Genomic DNA, 16,392 nt, shown 5'->3' with positions numbered 1-16,392 from the left:
GACGCGGCCGAGGACCAAGGGACAAAACGAGCCGGGCACGTTATGCATATCCTGAAGGGGGAAATTGCTTACCATCTCAGATCTTTGCATCGGGACGGATGTATGGGGAGTTGAGATGAAGGAAACTTCCGTCAGTCGACGCTCAATGATGCCGTAGATAGAACTTTACTATCTTACAAGTGTCACGGACGTTTTCTATTCATCGTTCTCTCAACTAGGTCATCCGGTTGAGAACACCATTGCCATTCCATCTGTACAAGTAAAGGACATGGCAAACCTTGGGCATGTGACTTTCTGACATGTTTCCCCTATTCTAGTTAACCAGCCATGCTGTGCATGCTGACCAGACGGTCGGAGAAGGACCAAGGAAAATGCCGCCAGCTTCTGCCTGCAATGCAAGATGCAGTAGCGGATGATCTCTTGGCTAGGGTACCTTGGGTCCGCACCTTGGGCGTTGCCCAGGCCCTAGGCTGCTTAGCAATGGCGTCTCCCGGCGTTGATTCGAGTTGAGTCTCGGAGACTTTGAATCATCACTTCCCGCGCGCGAGTGCCAGAGGGATCAGTCCAGACTAGCTCATATGCATCGTCAAGGCTTCCCGGCTGCTTCTCACTGTGCCTATGTCCAGCTTTCACTGACCGGAAAAAAATTATTCACCGTACGACATAGGCAAGTTCATTCTCGTGTGAGGATGCGAAAATTATTCAACAAACAGTATAATGAAAGTGGCTGATGAGGACCGGAGCGGAGGGAGTAAAGGCACGCGCCCCCGATGTAACTCGGGGATTGCTAGCAGCCGAACGACCCGATAACCCCGGGGCCATCACCCACTGACCGCAGTGTTGGATTAGTGACAATCAATGAGCTATCCAACTATCTATCCGTGGATATCTTGGGGCCGATGGATCAAGGACACACCAAAGTGCGAATGCGGATGCGGAAGCGGCAGGCTCAGCCACCACTCAAAGGCACGGAATACGACGCTACTTCTGCACAGGTCGTAACTTTCTTCTTCTGCTCACCCTCTCAAGCGAGTCCAGTCTCTCTTCTGGTTCTCACTAGCGGGTCTTCCCTGGTAAAGTGGCCCTGAAGCTGTGGAGGAAAGCTGTGTGATTCATCACTCAACCCTCTTGTGAAGGAGCCCTACCTATCTCACCAATGGGGGGGGGGGGGGGGTCAGAAGAATTGGCCGCTTTTCCCAGGCCCGATGCTTGAAAGACCGGCCAATTTCTCCGTCCCTGCTTGCTCACCTAGAGCTTTTTCCAAAGAGCTCACCACAACTTCCGTATGGGTACGTTCGTGAATTGGAGCTGCGCCTCTCTTTAAGAGAATAATACTCCGGCCGATGGAGCCGGATCTGCCTACAGCAACGCCTTACAGGTTCTCTCTAGAGTCGTCTCTGTACCCATAGACTCAATGTATACACCAACCAACATACATCTACACAACGCTCACGAGCACCGGCACCATCCTATCCCATCCTATCCAGCAACACCCCCGTCCCAATTCTCGACCGGTGGACTCGCCGGCGCATGAACGAATAACCCTTAGCTCCAGCTCTAGGAACCCATCCGAGCCCATTCTCTCAACCTCCCTCCCCCGTGCCCCGCGCCACCTGGATCAAAGGTACAACTGCTTTAAGGCCCGGTCACCCCTCTCCGACCTCACCTCTTCATGCCCTGGAGCCGCGGATACGTGTATTTGGCAGTTCTTCGTAAATTGTACGGTAACGCGCAACGCTCACCGCATATACTACACCCACTTTGTCAAAGCACCCCTGGCCCATCTCACTCTTGCCTGTCAATGACGGTCGTTGCGAACTCTTGGCCCAACTGACGCCGCTTCTGTATTACTGAAGGTAATGACCTTTGCGTACTGTTCACCGGTTCAGTACGTGCACCCCTGACCTGTTCAACAACTGAGATGCGCTCTCACTCGCCGCTCACCTAAGCCTTTTTCATGCATGTACTCGACCATGCCTTGCCGTGGCTTGGCTTATTTGTTCCCTTTTCTTACCTCATGCTGTTGTTGTTAAGCCAGCCTTTCTAACTTTCTCACCTTATCGTCAGCAGTCACGTCAACGTCGTCACCAGCAAGAGCTCGTCCTCCAGCCTTGCCTTTACCCCATGATACCGAGGACATCCGGACATCTCTTCTGATCCTAAGAGCTCTCGTCTTCCACAAGCAAGAGATCCACCAGCAGCACAAGCTCACCGAGTGACTGAGCACGCGCTCTCGACCGTTTTCGGCTCTCACTTCTCCATCTCAGTTTTTAGCTTCCCACGTCTTTGTCTCCATCTCTATCCTCGCCGAACAGCGCCATTTATCGAGCACCCTTGCGTCCGTTTTTTATTCCCAGCCAGCTCCGGGTTGCCACCAAAAAAAAAAATAGGGACGAAATCGAAGCTTCCACCAGAGAGCTCCAGACTGGTACACTCGCACTCACAAACACCCACAAGCACACAAAACAAAGCCAACTCACTCACTCACTCACACGAGGCGGCCAAACTAGGCAAAAGACGTCATTCCCTTCGCCAATCGGCATTCCAGATTCGGACTCTGTCGACCCGTGTTTGTTTCAGCGCCCAAAGTCCGCCGCTGGGGATCCACGGCCCTTTTTGCCTGCCGCGAGCTTCTCTCACTCTTACTCTCACACTCTGTCAGCGACTCGCCGGAGCACTTCCGGTTTCTAGTCATCCCCGTCGACTTCCCGAGGTCCCGACTCAGTGACAATCCAAGCAGCCCGTCTCGTGAATATTTGTTCTTCTCGTAGTTGGGCCACGTTGCATTCTGCCCGTAGGAAATACATACGCACTCACTCTTGGCCCTTCTCATCACGCTTTCAGTATGAGTAGACTGGGCTCGTGGTTCCGCTCGGCGGGCAAGGTAAGCAGCAATGCAAGCCCGGCCGCGTCGTCAGTCAACCTCTCCTCCAAGGAGCTTTCCGCCAAGGAAATGGCCGATATCGAAGAGGCTATGGTAGCCGCCGCCTTCATCATGAACGACGACATTGACGGCGCCGAGGAACGTCTGCGCAAGGGCGACTCGGCCTTCCACCAGCTGGGCCTGGCCATGACGACGTTCCTCCGCTCCGTGCTTGGGTTCGAAAAGGAGGTCATGAACGAGGCCTCAAAACGGCTGGCCGACACGGAAGCTAAAGCATGGGCGGATTACAAAAAGGCAGAACGGGACGCCACGAGCAGTAGGATCTACGCGCCGGGCACCGAGTTCTTGCTCATCCATGCCGAGTCGCAGCTCATGGCGGCCGTCGTGGCCGTGTTGCACGAGAGTCTGACGGAAGCTCTGAAGGGGTTCTATAAGCTCCGCAAGGCGTTTGTCACCCTTGACAGCATCATGATGCAGGAGGCCAAGGCGCTGGAGAAGGACAAGAACAAGGCTGACCCGCCGCCGCTGCGGCAACGGATGAGCGAGGAGAAGATGCCCGGCAGCTTTGACGACGAGGAGTTTGCCGACCTGGAGCGCAAGTCCGATAGCGACATCGAGTTTGTAGACGCCAGCGAGGTCTCCAAATCGGGAGCGGTCACCCCGGCGGAGAAGAAGGTGAACGGCTCAGCGACGTTGGAGGCACCGGCACAGGACCTGGCCGCGCTCAGTCTTGACTCCGGCACATCAACACCCTCAGGCGATGCCAAGCTTGCCCCCCTCCAGGTATCCTCGCGAATGGCAGACGACTCGGACACCGACTCTGGCGTCTTCTCGAACCCCGTCGACGCATTCATCCACAGCGGTGCAAACATGTGCTTCGGCATGCTGCTCTTCATGCTCAGTATGGTCCCGCCCGCCTTCTCTCGCCTACTGTACGTTGTCGGCTTCCGGGGCGACCGCGAGCGCGGCGTGCGCATGCTCTGGAAGAGCACCCAGTTCGACAACCTAAACGGCGCCGTGTCCGGTCTGATCCTCCTGGGCTACTACAACGGGCTGCTGGGCCAGGCGGACATCACGCCCGCGGAACGGGACTTTGACGCAGACGCCGAGATGGTCGGGTACCCCGCGCAAAAGTGCGAGGCCCTCCTCGCCTTCATGCGGACGCGGTACCCAGACTCCCGCCTCTGGCGCGTGGAGGAAGCCCGCGTCCTGGCGCAGCAGCGCAACCTCGCCGACGCCATCAAACTTCTCACGACAGGCCAGGAGTCCAAGATGCGTCAGGTCACGGCCCTTAACGCCTTTGAGCTCGCTCTGGCGGCCATGTCACATCAGGACTGGGAGCTCATGCAAAAGACGTTCCTCCGCTGCCTCGAGCTCAACGACTGGAGCCACACGCTGTACTACTACATGGCTGGGTGCGCCGAGCTGGAACTGTACCGCGACGCCTTTCACGCCGAGAAGAAGGACGAGGACGAGATGCGCCGCCGCAAGAAGAAGGCCGAGGAGCTGTTCCGCAAGGCGCCGACGACGGCAGGACGGAAGAAGTTTATGGCGCGCCAGCTGCCTTTTGATACCTTCATCACGCGCAAGATTCAAAAGTGGGAGGAGCGCGCAAAGGAGTTTAAGGTCGATCTGGCGGATGCCGTCTGCGTCAGCCCCGCGCAGGAAATGGTCAGCTTGTGGAATGGTACAAAGAGGATGAACGACGAGGAGCTGCATATGTCAATCAAGAGCCTGGGGTGGGAGCGGTGTACTCTGCCGGCCGAGGCCCTGGAGAAGGTCAAGAAGACGCCCGACGAGGCTTCCATCCGGTCGATTTGCCTTGCGGCTATCTACAGGACCCTGGGACGCTTCGAGGACGCGAGGACAATCCTGCAGACGGAAGTACTCAACGCAGACAGGTACGTTGGATGGTCACCTTTGAGAAGGGATACTTGCAAGACTGATACTAACGACATGACAGAGCGGCATTCAAGGGCCCGACAAAGGACGAGTATCCCCTGCCGACAGCCCACTACGAGATGGCCGCCGTGGCCTGGTTCGAGTGCTGCCAACCCGAGAAGCGTCAGGCCGCGGCAGACGAGCCCACAGACGCCGAGGGTCAGGTCAAGGCGGTGGCTGATTACCGCAAGAAGAAGATGAACGAGTGCCAGGAGTGGCTCGACAAGGTCGTCGCGTGGGAGGCGTTTGTGTTTGATGCCAGGTTGGGCATGCGTGTGCAGGCGGCGCTGGAGACGCTCAAGTGGTTCAAGAAGAAGAACAACTGGGCATAGAATGGTGCCAGGCAGCATTTTGATTCACTGGATTTTCTTTACACATATACAGGAGCCGGCCTTTGGGCGCATTGGATCAGGGACCTGGCGAACTGGAACACACGGTTTGGTGTAGACTTCGTCGGTATATATATATATAAGATACTTAGACGTGTTTGGCGATTTGGGGGGGTATCCTCGAAACAGATAAGAAGCAAATGCATTCAACGCACATCAAAGCCATTCAAACTCACAAGAAAAGAAATAAGAAACTAGTAAAATCCTCCTTAGTTACTCTTCTTACCCTTGCGTCCGCGGCCCTTCTTCAACTCCTGGATGCCACCTTGCACGAATCCAACACCATTGTTGGCCGCCCTCTCACTCCGCTCTTTGATTCGGTGCTTCTCTGCCTCGGCTTTCATATCATCAATCACGTCCTGCCCCTCGCTCGTGCCATGAGCCCAGTCCAACACGCCCCAAGCACCAAAGTTTCCGTCCCCTTGCCCCGCATAGTGAATCGCTGTCCGACGCGTGATCCCGCCCATGACGATACCCGGAACGACGCTGTACCCAGACATAGCCATGGTCTCCTCGATGGTACAGAACCCAACGAACAGGAAGTAAGTCAACAGATGGGGACGAAGAACCACGGCCGGTACGAAGATGGGAACGATGCGGTGGAGCAGGAACGGGATCGGGTGGTCGGCGAAGAGCATCAGCGAGAACGGCGGCGCGGCGCGAGCATGGGCGTACGAAGCATGAAGCTTGCCTACACGCGTAGAAGTGAGGCGTCTGCCGCGGGAATGTAAGATGCGCGTGTGGACGTAGTATGTCAGAACCTCGCGCGCGACGATGAGGAAGGCGACGTGCTTCAGGAGCTGGAACGGCAGCGGCAGGGCCGAGGATGCGCGGAAGAGGGGCTCGTGGAAGTAGGATGCGTACGCCAGGCTTGTGGCCCCCTCGAGAGCGGCGGATAGGGCAAGGTTGAAGAGGGCGAGGGCAAGGGTCTTGAGGAGGGTTGGGCCGTGGGTTGGCGGGAGGGCTGCGGCGCCGGCGGTCTTTATTGACTCGGAGAGGGAGGGGAGAAGGGTGTCGAAAAGGAGGAAGGCGAGGGAGGGGATGAGCCAGAGGATGAGGCGGATGGCTACGGCGCCGAGAAGCTGGATCTTGAGGGGACCGTGGGAGAGGATGAGGGTTGTCCAGGTCATGTAGAAGAAGAGGAGGTTGAGAGAGGTCGTCCAGGAGGTTATGGAGGGGGCGAGGAAGTAGGAGACTATAGGGAGGGAGAGTAGGATGTCCATGGCGTTGAGTGTGACGGATGAGGTGAGCTGTTGTTGTGAGATGAGATGAGTTTGGCTGTGGTCGGGTGTAAGTGAAGTGAGAGCCGGGTGAGTGAGTCCGACCTAGGGGAACGAAGCCAACGTCTTTGATAAAGATTTCAGTCTCAAGATTGAGAACAGCGATAGACTCTGTGACTCGGCAAAGAACTCATGGCTCTGGTGATAGAGCTGCGCTGTTGGATGGGAGGGCGCGTCGTAAATAAGCAGCAGCAGCATCATCCAGGCGCACGTTGGCAGCCATGACGTAGCGCCGCATGGGTGTGTCGGTTTTTGCGTCCCACCATGAACTAGCGCCAGAGCTGCATCGAACAGGGTATCTTGAGATGAGTGAGACCTGAGAGTGTTTCTCCGAACGTTGAAACCTAGGTTATCAATCAAACGTCAAGCACACCGTAGAGGAAGGAGGCTGTTTCCCTAAACGTCCATGCCCGGACTGCATTCCGACCTCATCGCGGACTGCTTGACCCCACTTTGCTCCGTCGCACCGGCCCGGAGCTGGTCTTGGAGAATCATGGCCCGAAAGCTTGCTTTAAGACGGTCCGTCTTGATCATACATATCGCAGGGTCGACGTTCTGCCTTCATTTGCTCCTCGACCTGCACAAAACTTACCTTGACTATTCGGCCCACAAATTGGTCAGTGATAGACAATCTTCTAGAGTCCATTAAATTTCAGCTGTAATCGCTCTCTTAGGTCCCGCCCTCTCCAGTATTATCTCCAGTATTAGTCCTCGCTGGTCTGCGGGGGGGGTTTTTTTTTTTGCCCTGGATTTTACGAGGGGGGCTGATAGGAATAGGAAGGACAAGGAGCAAAGAGTTCAAGGCCAGGCCGGCAGAAGGGGGTGTGTTGTCTAAGAGCAAATCTAATTGAGGAAGTGTCCAACACAACTCTAATCAGTCTAGAGCATAGCAGGATGTCATCTCTCCATCATTTTCTTATCCTGATACCTCTAGCCTTGTAAAAGGTGACATCTCTCACTTGAAGTTGGCCAAGTTGATTTCCTCAGGTCGGCCAGCAACGGCACAACACAAACAGAGCAATCAGAGAGTATGAGAACTGGAAATAAAGCTAGGTAGGCAGGCCCAGTGGGTCCTTCCTCAAGCGCAAAAGGGCAAAAAACCCATACAAATACCCCGAAAACCGAACCAAAAAAACAAAAAAGTCCATCGACGAAGACAAGATTCGAACTTGCGCGACCGAAGCCATGTGCTACAAAGCTCTGAAAGTACAGAGTTAATTCGAGGCACACCCATTAACCACTCTGGCACTTCGCCTGATTTGATGACAATTCTGGGTCTGGTTGTGGACTAAGTTGGGCTGGAAGAGGTTCTGTGGATGTGCGGGTGGATATTGGGGCGGGTGGGCTTGCGTGCGCATGTCTTGGATCGAGATCCGCACTGGGACTCAGCCGCAGATAAGATTGACATCAGTCAAGCGGGAAGCGGCATTATGAAATTGTTGTGACTGTTGTGCAACTTACATGGAAGTTGCTATGCTATGAGAGGGTTGTCTTATGTATTTGATTCTCATTACCTTACTTTGTCAACTTCCCGCTCATCTATCTATATACTTCAAATGAAACCTAGACGACTGAAAGGGTAGGGGAGGGACAAGACAAAGGTGGGATATGGTATTCCACGTATATGGCCACAGACTATGTTTTTCACCAAGTTTCCGTCCCTCCTGAAAGATTGACTGCTGTACGCATGTGTCTGAGAGACTTTTTTTTTCATCCCATGCTAGTGGGCCGTAGCAGGTGAGCTATCATCTGAGATGCCTTTACTACATGTTCAATTATGTATGCAGTCATTGTGAGATCCAAAGAAGTAATGACACAGGATGGTTTGTGAGGGTTCTCCAGAGGCAATGAAACCTTGACGACTTCAAGGCAACAAGGTAGTCAGTCTAGCACTCATAAAAGGAAAAGAGCCACAAGAAAGTCGTCAAACATTGCCAAAAGACAGCATTTTCCACAAAGGAGATCGTATTAACACATTACTCGGTGTTTGTCCGCAGCTGCTGTGCGGTAAAACAAGCCGATGCTGTACTACTGCTATATGCTATGGAGCGATGCTCTTCAACAATGGCCGCTTCATTAAATAATCCTGCCGGCCCTGGTGTCTTTTCCCTTACGGCTTCGGAACCCCTTCGAAGCTCGTCCCCAGGACTCCCAATCAACCAACCAGCCCGCCCTAAGCCTGCAGACGCGCTCGACGCCAATGCCACACAAAAAGGTATCCAACCACGCATCGTACATGGGCCGCCTGGAAATAATTACAAAACTCCCCCCTACGTAGGTATTGGATATAAATCAGAGGTGTAGGTCAAATCATCAATGGTTCAAGGTCATTCAAGTGTCCAAGGTAGAAAGAAAGAAAGAAAGAAAGAAAGAAAGAAAGAAAGATATAAGAAAAATGTGACCGTAAAATGGGGGAATCCCTGACCTCAACATCGAGGTCCCCTTACCGCGTACCAGTTCTCCGGCCGCGGTCGTCCTTTTTGGAAGTGGCTCGCAGCCAGTCGTCCCACTCTTTGCTAATCTCCATGAGCACCGCGCCCATGACACCAGCGCTCGCCATCAAGCCGTGGCCTTCGCCTTCGAGAACGCGCACCTCGCAGCGCTTCATCGTCTTGCCAAGCCATTTGACATTATCAACCGGCACACGGGTGTCACGGCTGCCGTGGTGTATAACGACAGGCCGTGTGATATCAACGTACCGGAAACCAATCGTATGCCTGCGTTCCAGGCAGACCAGTAGGTCGACGGCGGGGTTAGCTCCTGTTGTGGCCAGCTCCCAAATGGCGTGCGTCAATCTCGTGTCGTAGATTGTCTGACGTTCTTTATCCATCAACGCATCCGACGCAGCAGCAATGACCTGTGCATCGGCATCGTAGTGCCCTTGCGCTGATGCCGTGCCGGTTGGCCTGATTCTATCCATGGTCTCTGTGGCGGGCAGCGTGGGTCTGCCAGACAGGTCGTCACCCGTGCTGTTGCGATCAAAATTCAAGCCAAGGTTTTCCTTGTCGAGGTGGGGTGTCGTGTCCCGCTTGCTCCCATGCGTCGCCGGGGTGTCCCGGCCAGTGGTCGCGGTGGATTTACGCTTGCTGCGTCTAGGGTTCTTGGGCAGCGAGCTGGTGATGGAGCTACTCGTCGCAGACATGAACGAGCTGTTGGCAGCCTTCAAGAAAGTCGTCGGGAGCGCTCGCAGGATGCGCTGCGAAGTAGGAATCGCGTTGGTTGGTGGTAACGCCTGCGACGTGCCAAAAACGTTCATCTGTGACGGCGGGATCCAGGGCGCGAGCAAATGGATCTTGCCCCGAATGTGTTGGGGCATTCGGAGAGCAGTAGCCAGCGCATAAATGGCGCCGGCAGAGTGGGCGAGAATCGAAAATTTGGTAATCTTCAGCGCCTGACAAATGGCATAAACGTCATCGGGCCAGCTGAGCGGCGTCGCGGTTCCATCGGCGTACGACTCGCTATCGCCCACGCCAGGTCTGTCGGGTGTAATGAGGCGAAGCTTCAGCGTCAACGCGAGCTCGTCGTAAAAGGCCGTGATATATCTCGTCAATCCCATCCCCACACAGCAAAACACAGCCGAGCCATCTGCATCTCCCACCTCGGAGAAGGAAATCACACGCCCGGTCTGCGGGTGTCGGATCTTTTGTGACAGGCGAGGAGAACACAGATACGACTCGACGGCGTCGTCAATCGAGTCTGCACTGCGGGGACGCTCATACCCTGCTGGCATGCTGTTGCGTGGATCGGGCGAGGCTGCCGAGTTGCGTGAGCTCGCCTGCGACTCATCTCCCTTGGGACTCAGCGGCTGAGATAGCCGCTTAAGCCTGGAGCTACTGCGCTTCATCTTAATGGCTTCACCTGCGTCTGGGGCCTCGCGTGTTGATTTGCGCCTACTATTCCGGTCGGCGATCTGCTCATCCCGACGACGACCTTGAGCGACAGCGGGGAACGGTGCACTATCCTCCACGTCCTCTTCTTCAAATAACGGTCTCGTTGATAGAAAGTTCTCGGTATGCCTGGATTCGAAGAATGGGCGGCTGAAAGACCTTCCGGATGCGTCGGCCGATGCTCTAGCGAGGTCGTTTTCGGAAGCGTGGCGAGACAAGTGTTTCCGCCTCGGTGCCTCCCTTGAAGAGGTCTGTTCCTCTCCTTCAAATATTATTTCGTTGGTGCTATTGGCGCTTTCTCTCTTTGATCTAGAGGATCTCGTAGAGGATCTCTTTGCATTCGCTCCCGTCTTGAAGAGAGACGAGTCTCGCGCGGGTATCGTTCTAGGGCTGGTGGTGGTTTCGGGGCCTGGGCTCGCCATTTCGTGGTGTTTGCGGGCGCTTCCACGGGTGGGAGAGTCTGGTGTGTAGGTAGATTCTTCGCTGATGGGCGTCTCGGCTAGGAAGGGATCGGGTCGTAGGGAGGCTCCGGTGAAGCTGCTGGAACTGCGGTCGCCAATACTCGCGCGCTTCTTCTCTTCCTTTTCTCGTAGTCGCTCCTTGGAACTCATGTACATCAATCCCCTGTGACTTCTGCCCTGCTTCTTACCCCAACTGTCAAATGAGCGCTGTCTCTTGAGCTCTGGGGTGGGCGCAGAGCCACGTTCTACAGAAAGATTGCCTATGCTCTGCGCATCATCCCGTGACCCAAGTGAGCCTTTGGAAGAGGGTCTCGAAGAACTTCGCAGGAGGGACTTGAGGCCACCGGATCCGTCGCGGGCGGGTGAGGACTTGGGGGCGGTCAAGGGCGAGAATCCGGAGGGTGGTTTGGCGGTTCGAATAACGGGGGCGGATGCGGCGATCTCGTCGAGTGGCAGGTCTTCTTTCCGGAGTTGTTCGAGGGAGGGCTGGTGAAAGGCGCCGTAGTCGACTCCAAAGCTGCCTTGGCGAGGGGTTGCGGGAACTGATAGGCTCGGGGTGCTGCGCTCAAAGTGTTGATCGGCGGGCTTGGTTATGACGGCAAAGCTGGTGATGAGAGAAGAGATGACCTCGGGAGAGCTGGGAACAGCATCGGCGTGGCGCGACGGAGGAGGTGGTGGAAGAGAGCGGTTCCGCGGTTGAGGTTCAGGGGTTTGAAGATTCCGGTAGCGCTGGGGGATAGGGGGGATTGAGTTTGGATCGTAGTCGTCCATGGCGACGCAGGGAGAAAGAAAGAGGTTACGGGTAGTCGACGGACCACGCCAGACCAAACCAAAGTGCCCGAACCAGACCAGCAGACCACGCGAGCGCAGGACGACACGGAACCGGCCTCAGGATCCAGGAGAGGGCACGGAACAGTTGCTGGACTGACTGCTGCGAAGGGCGGGCGGTCGGGGCGGCGTGCGTGTGGTGGGCAGCAGGTAGAAAGGCTGCAGTGTGCAGTGTGCAGTATGCAGTACCGTTCCAGAAGCAGAGTCGTACAGCAAGAGTACTCTCTCTGTACGTACAAACAACCCAACGGGTGGTGAGATGGGATGAGAAGAGGGTCCGGGTGGCAGCTGCAACTGCGACTGCGACGGTGACTGTGACAGACCCAGCAGGAACAATGGAAACGGTGAACTAGGGCGGCCGCGAGCCCCCCTTACCGTGCGTCGATCGGGATCCGGGCTGCACCACGGCCCACGAGTGTCGGCGGATTGGCGAGGAAAGGGATAGGATCTCACTCTGGGTCGGGTGTAGAGAAAGGCCCGGAAAGGGTCGCGTCTTTTCGCTAGTACTGAACACTGGCGGCGAGAACGAGAACGTGACCAGCAGACGTTGGCGCAGGTACACGGAGTCGGTGAGGTCGACAAGCCTGGCGTGCCTGGCAAGGTATGGTGGTTTGGTACGGCTACGGGACCGCAGACGCACGAGGAAAGGCGCGGGCGACCAACTGCGAGTGGTGGGTAGAGCCAGGGAGACTCTGGAGCGTCCGGTGTCCAGAACCAGCGAGGCCGGCGTCTGTGTTCATGCAGGATGACCAGCAGCGGTAGCGAGGTAGCTGTCAGGTACTGGCGGCGTACTGCATGTAGTGTGAAGGAAAGCAAAGAAGGTATGGATCTGGCGTCTTGGTACGAGTACGTTGATGCGGGCAGCGGTGGCTGCAGCTGCAGACAGGGTGAAGCGGAGCGCGTTCGGGATAGCGTCTCTGGTTTTCTTGCGGATTGTCTCGTCTTGTCTCGATTCTCGCGTTGATCGACCGAGGCGAGGAGATCAAGAGAAGGGGGCCGTGCTCGAAGTTTTCTGGGTTGTCTTCTAATTATGATTGCGGCTTTGCGGCCTTGCCCTCAAAAGTATGGTTATGCCCCTGGAATTGTTAAAATTCACTTTTTGTCCGCCCCTTGCGCTCGATCAGATGAGATTGAGAAGAGAGATGGTGGGTGGGTGTTGTTGGACGTGTGATTGGCAGTGGTGGGTGGGTTGGAATTGGGCGGAATGATTGACACAGTCCGACTCCAGATCGATTAATTGGTTGCTCCGAGTGACGACAATGTATGGTTGACAGGCAAGACTCTTAATTCTGGGCGTTGATCTCTCTGCCCTTGGCTAGATCGGGGATGGAGGAAGGATTTAGTCGATAAGGGGGGGTCAGGCAGAAAAATTGAGAGCAAGCCGAGAGAAAAGGGAAAGGCGATGGAAGCGCGGAAGACGTGGGAAGCCAAAAGTCAGGCTCAGTCAGATTGATCCAGTTGCCCAGCGTCGCATTGACAGGTGAAAGAAAGGAAAGCGGCGGCGGCGGCGGCCCAAAGACAAACCCAAAGGGCGTTCAATCTTGAAAATGCGAGATGTATCCGTAGGTATTCGTATTCCGTAAGGTAGCCCAAGCCAAGGCAGCAAGTCAGAAAGTATGTGTCAATGGGAAAATGACGGACAGTCGGACAAAAGTGTATGACCTGAATTATTGATTGCGCTCCCTCATCTCACCGGAAGGTAATATTGGGTGATCTGTCGAATAAGGTGGTGGTTGTGACTGAACATGGCGCAACGGCCGTATTATTAGCTCCAGAATGGTATTATTGACCCCCAAGCCCCCCCCCCCCCCTTCTGCTAGGGAATGCGTCTCTCTTTTCGCAGTGTGCATTAAATCGTCTTGCGTGGTGCGGCGTCACCACCGGGATGACTGCGCAATGCCGATTGCACATCAGACAAGATAGCAGGGACGCAAGGGCGAATCATGTTCCGCCTGGCATGCTGCGTACGCAGGATGAAAGAGTCGAAGAACGCTGCTACCCAGGGGAATGGTACTGGATAAGACTGGATGAAAACGAGACGAGGGAGGGATGAGTGCCGTATGACGATGGGCGTCCAACTTTGGCTTGCTCCTCGCCTGCACCCACTCTCAACTGCGTATTCGAAGGAACTGACGATGACAAGGGCAACGAGGGTGAGATGGGTAAATTAAATTGGAAGATGAACGGAAGGAAAAGAAGATTCGCTCATCCACAGACCTGTACGAATAAGCCCGCTGCCCAATGCTGAGATGCAGTGGAAGGTGTATCTTGCTGCAGTGGAAGTGCGATGGAAGGCTCCTGCCTGTGTCTGAAGTCGACCCCTCCAGGTGCAAATCTCGGTCCAGGCGCACGGGACCGAAAGAGTGGGGTAAATGACAGGGGCCGCCCGGGGCCAAAATTCGTGAGGAAGGAACGGGGGGTCACCAGTGACGATAGCTTCAGAGTCCCGTCGCAACTGCCCTGCCTTGCGGGATAGGTACGTCGTCCTTCGTCACAATGGAAGGAAGGATTTTCCATAAATTTGATACTTGCCACACTTGTCAGCTTGAAACAGTCCAGTCAACTCAATCCCTCCTTCCTCTGCAAACAAATACCTAAACCAAACCAAGAAAGAGTAACTGCTAAACGGTAAACCACGTGTTATGGGCAAGCCGCAAAAACTCAAAAAAAAGGGTTCAATTTTACCCCTGGCCCAAAGCTCCGGCAATTGACCAATCCCAACTGCAGTCTTTCAGCCCCCGCTTTTCCGGCCCGGTGCGGATACCAACAAGGGCCCTGTCCACTCGGTGGGAACAAGGGACGGGAATTCCATCCGAGGAATTGCAATAACCCGAAGCTCGCAGCGTCCAATTACTCAAGCTAAGAAGACAAAACCAGAACGCAAACAAAAACGAAAGCGGCGGAGGAACGCGGGGTCGGACACACCACGCTGAAATCGCTAACAATAGAGAAACTTTTCTTTCCCGGCAAACGTTCCGGGGTGCTCAGCTCCCGAAAGTCTTGACGGACTTGAGACGAGCTGAGCAAACCTACGCCAAGGACTAGGAGATAAATGGCAAACTTACCCCTCGTGTTTTACCACTGCTGCCAAAGTGGCTCTCTCAGTGGCGAATCCGGTCAATACGCTACTAAAGCTGGATTCGATTAAATGTCGTTGGGTCGAACGAGCGCCGGGGCAACACAGGTCGTTCTCGAAGGGTTCGAAATGGGTAATGAAGAATGAACATTCAGGTAAACTCCAAGTCAAGCCCAACACCACAACATCCAGACGGGCGAAAGCAACTATATATCCCACGCCTCACCGGACCCTGCCGTGCCTACCCAACATGCGAGGGGTTACACACGATCTCCCTCCGAGTCTCGGTTCTGGTGCAGCGCCCGCCCGTCCCTGATTAACCTGTCTCTCATTTAGTCAGTCTGCGTCACATCACACTTTGCTGCACCGATGGCACGCTGGCAAGGCCCCAAAGCCTAACGTAGTCGCCGCCCGAGTCCCGCGGTCTCATTGTGTCGTGCAGATTGACTAGTTTCGCGCCTGACGTCGTTTCCCACCCGCAAATTGTCTCATCGGCCAATGTTTATAGTTTGGAAGGGACTCGGGGACCTAGTGTATGAGAGAAGATTGCGCAAAAGGGAAATCGGGATCTGCAGAGGACGGGCTCCATCTTGCTAATGACTTGAATACTTCCTACAACATCTGTAGTGACATTCTCCCATCTCTACGCGACATCTGCAAACAGACTTGTCTAAAATGTTCCAAAGAAACAGAAACGTGGTAGTCGGAACAGCCTCACTCAAGTGCCGAACTTTGGGGGTTCATATCCATCACACAGGCCACAGACCCGAGTCGGCGCCTCGATAACCAAAAGGCAGGTTACATCTGTACCACAGCTCCCAGGCACCGCCGCGCCAGAGGAGACGAACGTGCAACATCACGCCGGCGACGTCGCACGTTACTCGGGTCGCTTGGGTAGCGAGTGGTACTTACCACCACGAACGAGCGCAGATGTCTGTGCCTCGTGGCGAGACAAAACAACAAAAACAACAACAACAATATTGACACGGCGAAAGAGCTGAGAAACGATCGTAATGTTAAATCAAAAGTGTGCTTACGCGCGAATACTCCTTGATTATGCAGATAGTTGCAGTCGTGTTTTATGTCTCGCCACATTGTCGAATGGGGATCGGCGCTCGTTTGAGGTTCTTGTCTCTCTTGGAAAAGCAAGTAAATGGGCTGATGGCCACTGTATGACTGCTTTTTCTCATGTTGTCTCTGGTCGCCTGACGTTCGTTGAGGCAACTTGAACCTATGATCGAAACTTCTGGAAAGTGTGCGGATCGTCAGAGGAATCATGGCATTAGTGACTGGTCAACTGCAATTTGATAGAAACGCTTGGATCTTATGGGTTACGAGGTGCTTGAAGTTTTAACTGGGTATAGGCTCGTCAGTCACTTTACACGCGGGGGTATATATCAAGAGAGCCAATCGCACAGGGCACATAGTCACTTGGAAACATGCAAACAGTCACATAGATCAAGAGGAACAATTCATGAGGTGGCCGAAATTTCTCATTACCACGCCCTGACGAGGGCTCAAGCCAGGTCCAAGAGAACCAATCCACTAGGGACGATATCCCCAATCCGCCTAGGCTATATCGCAAAAGCAGGAACCAATGCAGAAAACCGCGTGAAAAAACAAGAGTTGCATCCTCCTAAAATTCC

The 16,392-nt window shown here is 54.7% G+C and overlaps 5 protein-coding genes across 5 annotated transcripts; 1 reads left to right on the top strand and 4 right to left on the bottom strand.

The window, feature by feature from the left end:
• Positions 1-2,845: 2,845 nt before the first annotated feature.
• CCOS01_04050 (breast cancer protein) lies at positions 2,846-5,157 on the top strand (the record flags this gene model as incomplete). The annotated part of the gene is made up of 2 exons (XM_060452233.1): positions 2,846-4,785; positions 4,848-5,157. The coding sequence occupies 2 exons, from the start codon at positions 2,846-2,848 to the stop codon at positions 5,155-5,157; spliced, it is 2,250 nt and encodes a 749-aa protein (XP_060316191.1).
• Positions 5,158-5,423: 266 nt separating this feature from the next.
• CCOS01_04049 (sterol desaturase family protein) lies at positions 5,424-6,732 on the bottom strand (the record flags this gene model as incomplete). The annotated part of the gene is made up of 2 exons (XM_060452232.1): positions 5,424-6,539; positions 6,706-6,732. The coding sequence occupies 2 exons, from the start codon at positions 6,730-6,732 to the stop codon at positions 5,424-5,426; spliced, it is 1,143 nt and encodes a 380-aa protein (XP_060316190.1).
• A 2,205-nt stretch (positions 6,733-8,937) lies between these two features.
• CCOS01_04048 (uncharacterized protein) lies at positions 8,938-11,613 on the bottom strand (the record flags this gene model as incomplete). Its single annotated transcript, XM_060452231.1, has 1 exon — positions 8,938-11,613. The coding sequence occupies one exon, from the start codon at positions 11,611-11,613 to the stop codon at positions 8,938-8,940; it is 2,676 nt and encodes an 891-aa protein (XP_060316189.1).
• A 25-nt stretch (positions 11,614-11,638) lies between these two features.
• Positions 11,639-12,467, bottom strand: CCOS01_04047 (uncharacterized protein; the record flags this gene model as incomplete). Its single annotated transcript, XM_060452230.1, has 4 exons — positions 11,639-11,829; positions 11,908-11,982; positions 12,046-12,362; positions 12,463-12,467. The coding sequence occupies 4 exons, from the start codon at positions 12,465-12,467 to the stop codon at positions 11,639-11,641; spliced, it is 588 nt and encodes a 195-aa protein (XP_060316188.1).
• Positions 12,468-14,529: 2,062 nt separating this feature from the next.
• On the bottom strand, positions 14,530-15,078 carry CCOS01_04046 (uncharacterized protein; the record flags this gene model as incomplete). Its single annotated transcript, XM_060452229.1, has 2 exons — positions 14,530-14,699; positions 15,015-15,078. 2 exons carry the CDS (start codon positions 15,076-15,078, stop codon positions 14,530-14,532), a joined length of 234 nt encoding a protein of 77 aa, XP_060316187.1.
• Positions 15,079-16,392: the final 1,314 nt, after the last annotated feature.

This window comes from Colletotrichum costaricense (genome assembly GCF_030867565.1).
Source record: "Colletotrichum costaricense strain IMI 309622 chromosome Unknown Scaffold_4.1, whole genome shotgun sequence".
NCBI lineage: Eukaryota > Fungi > Ascomycota > Sordariomycetes > Glomerellales > Glomerellaceae > Colletotrichum > Colletotrichum costaricense.
This window is presented reverse-complemented; position numbering and strand designations above follow the sequence as displayed.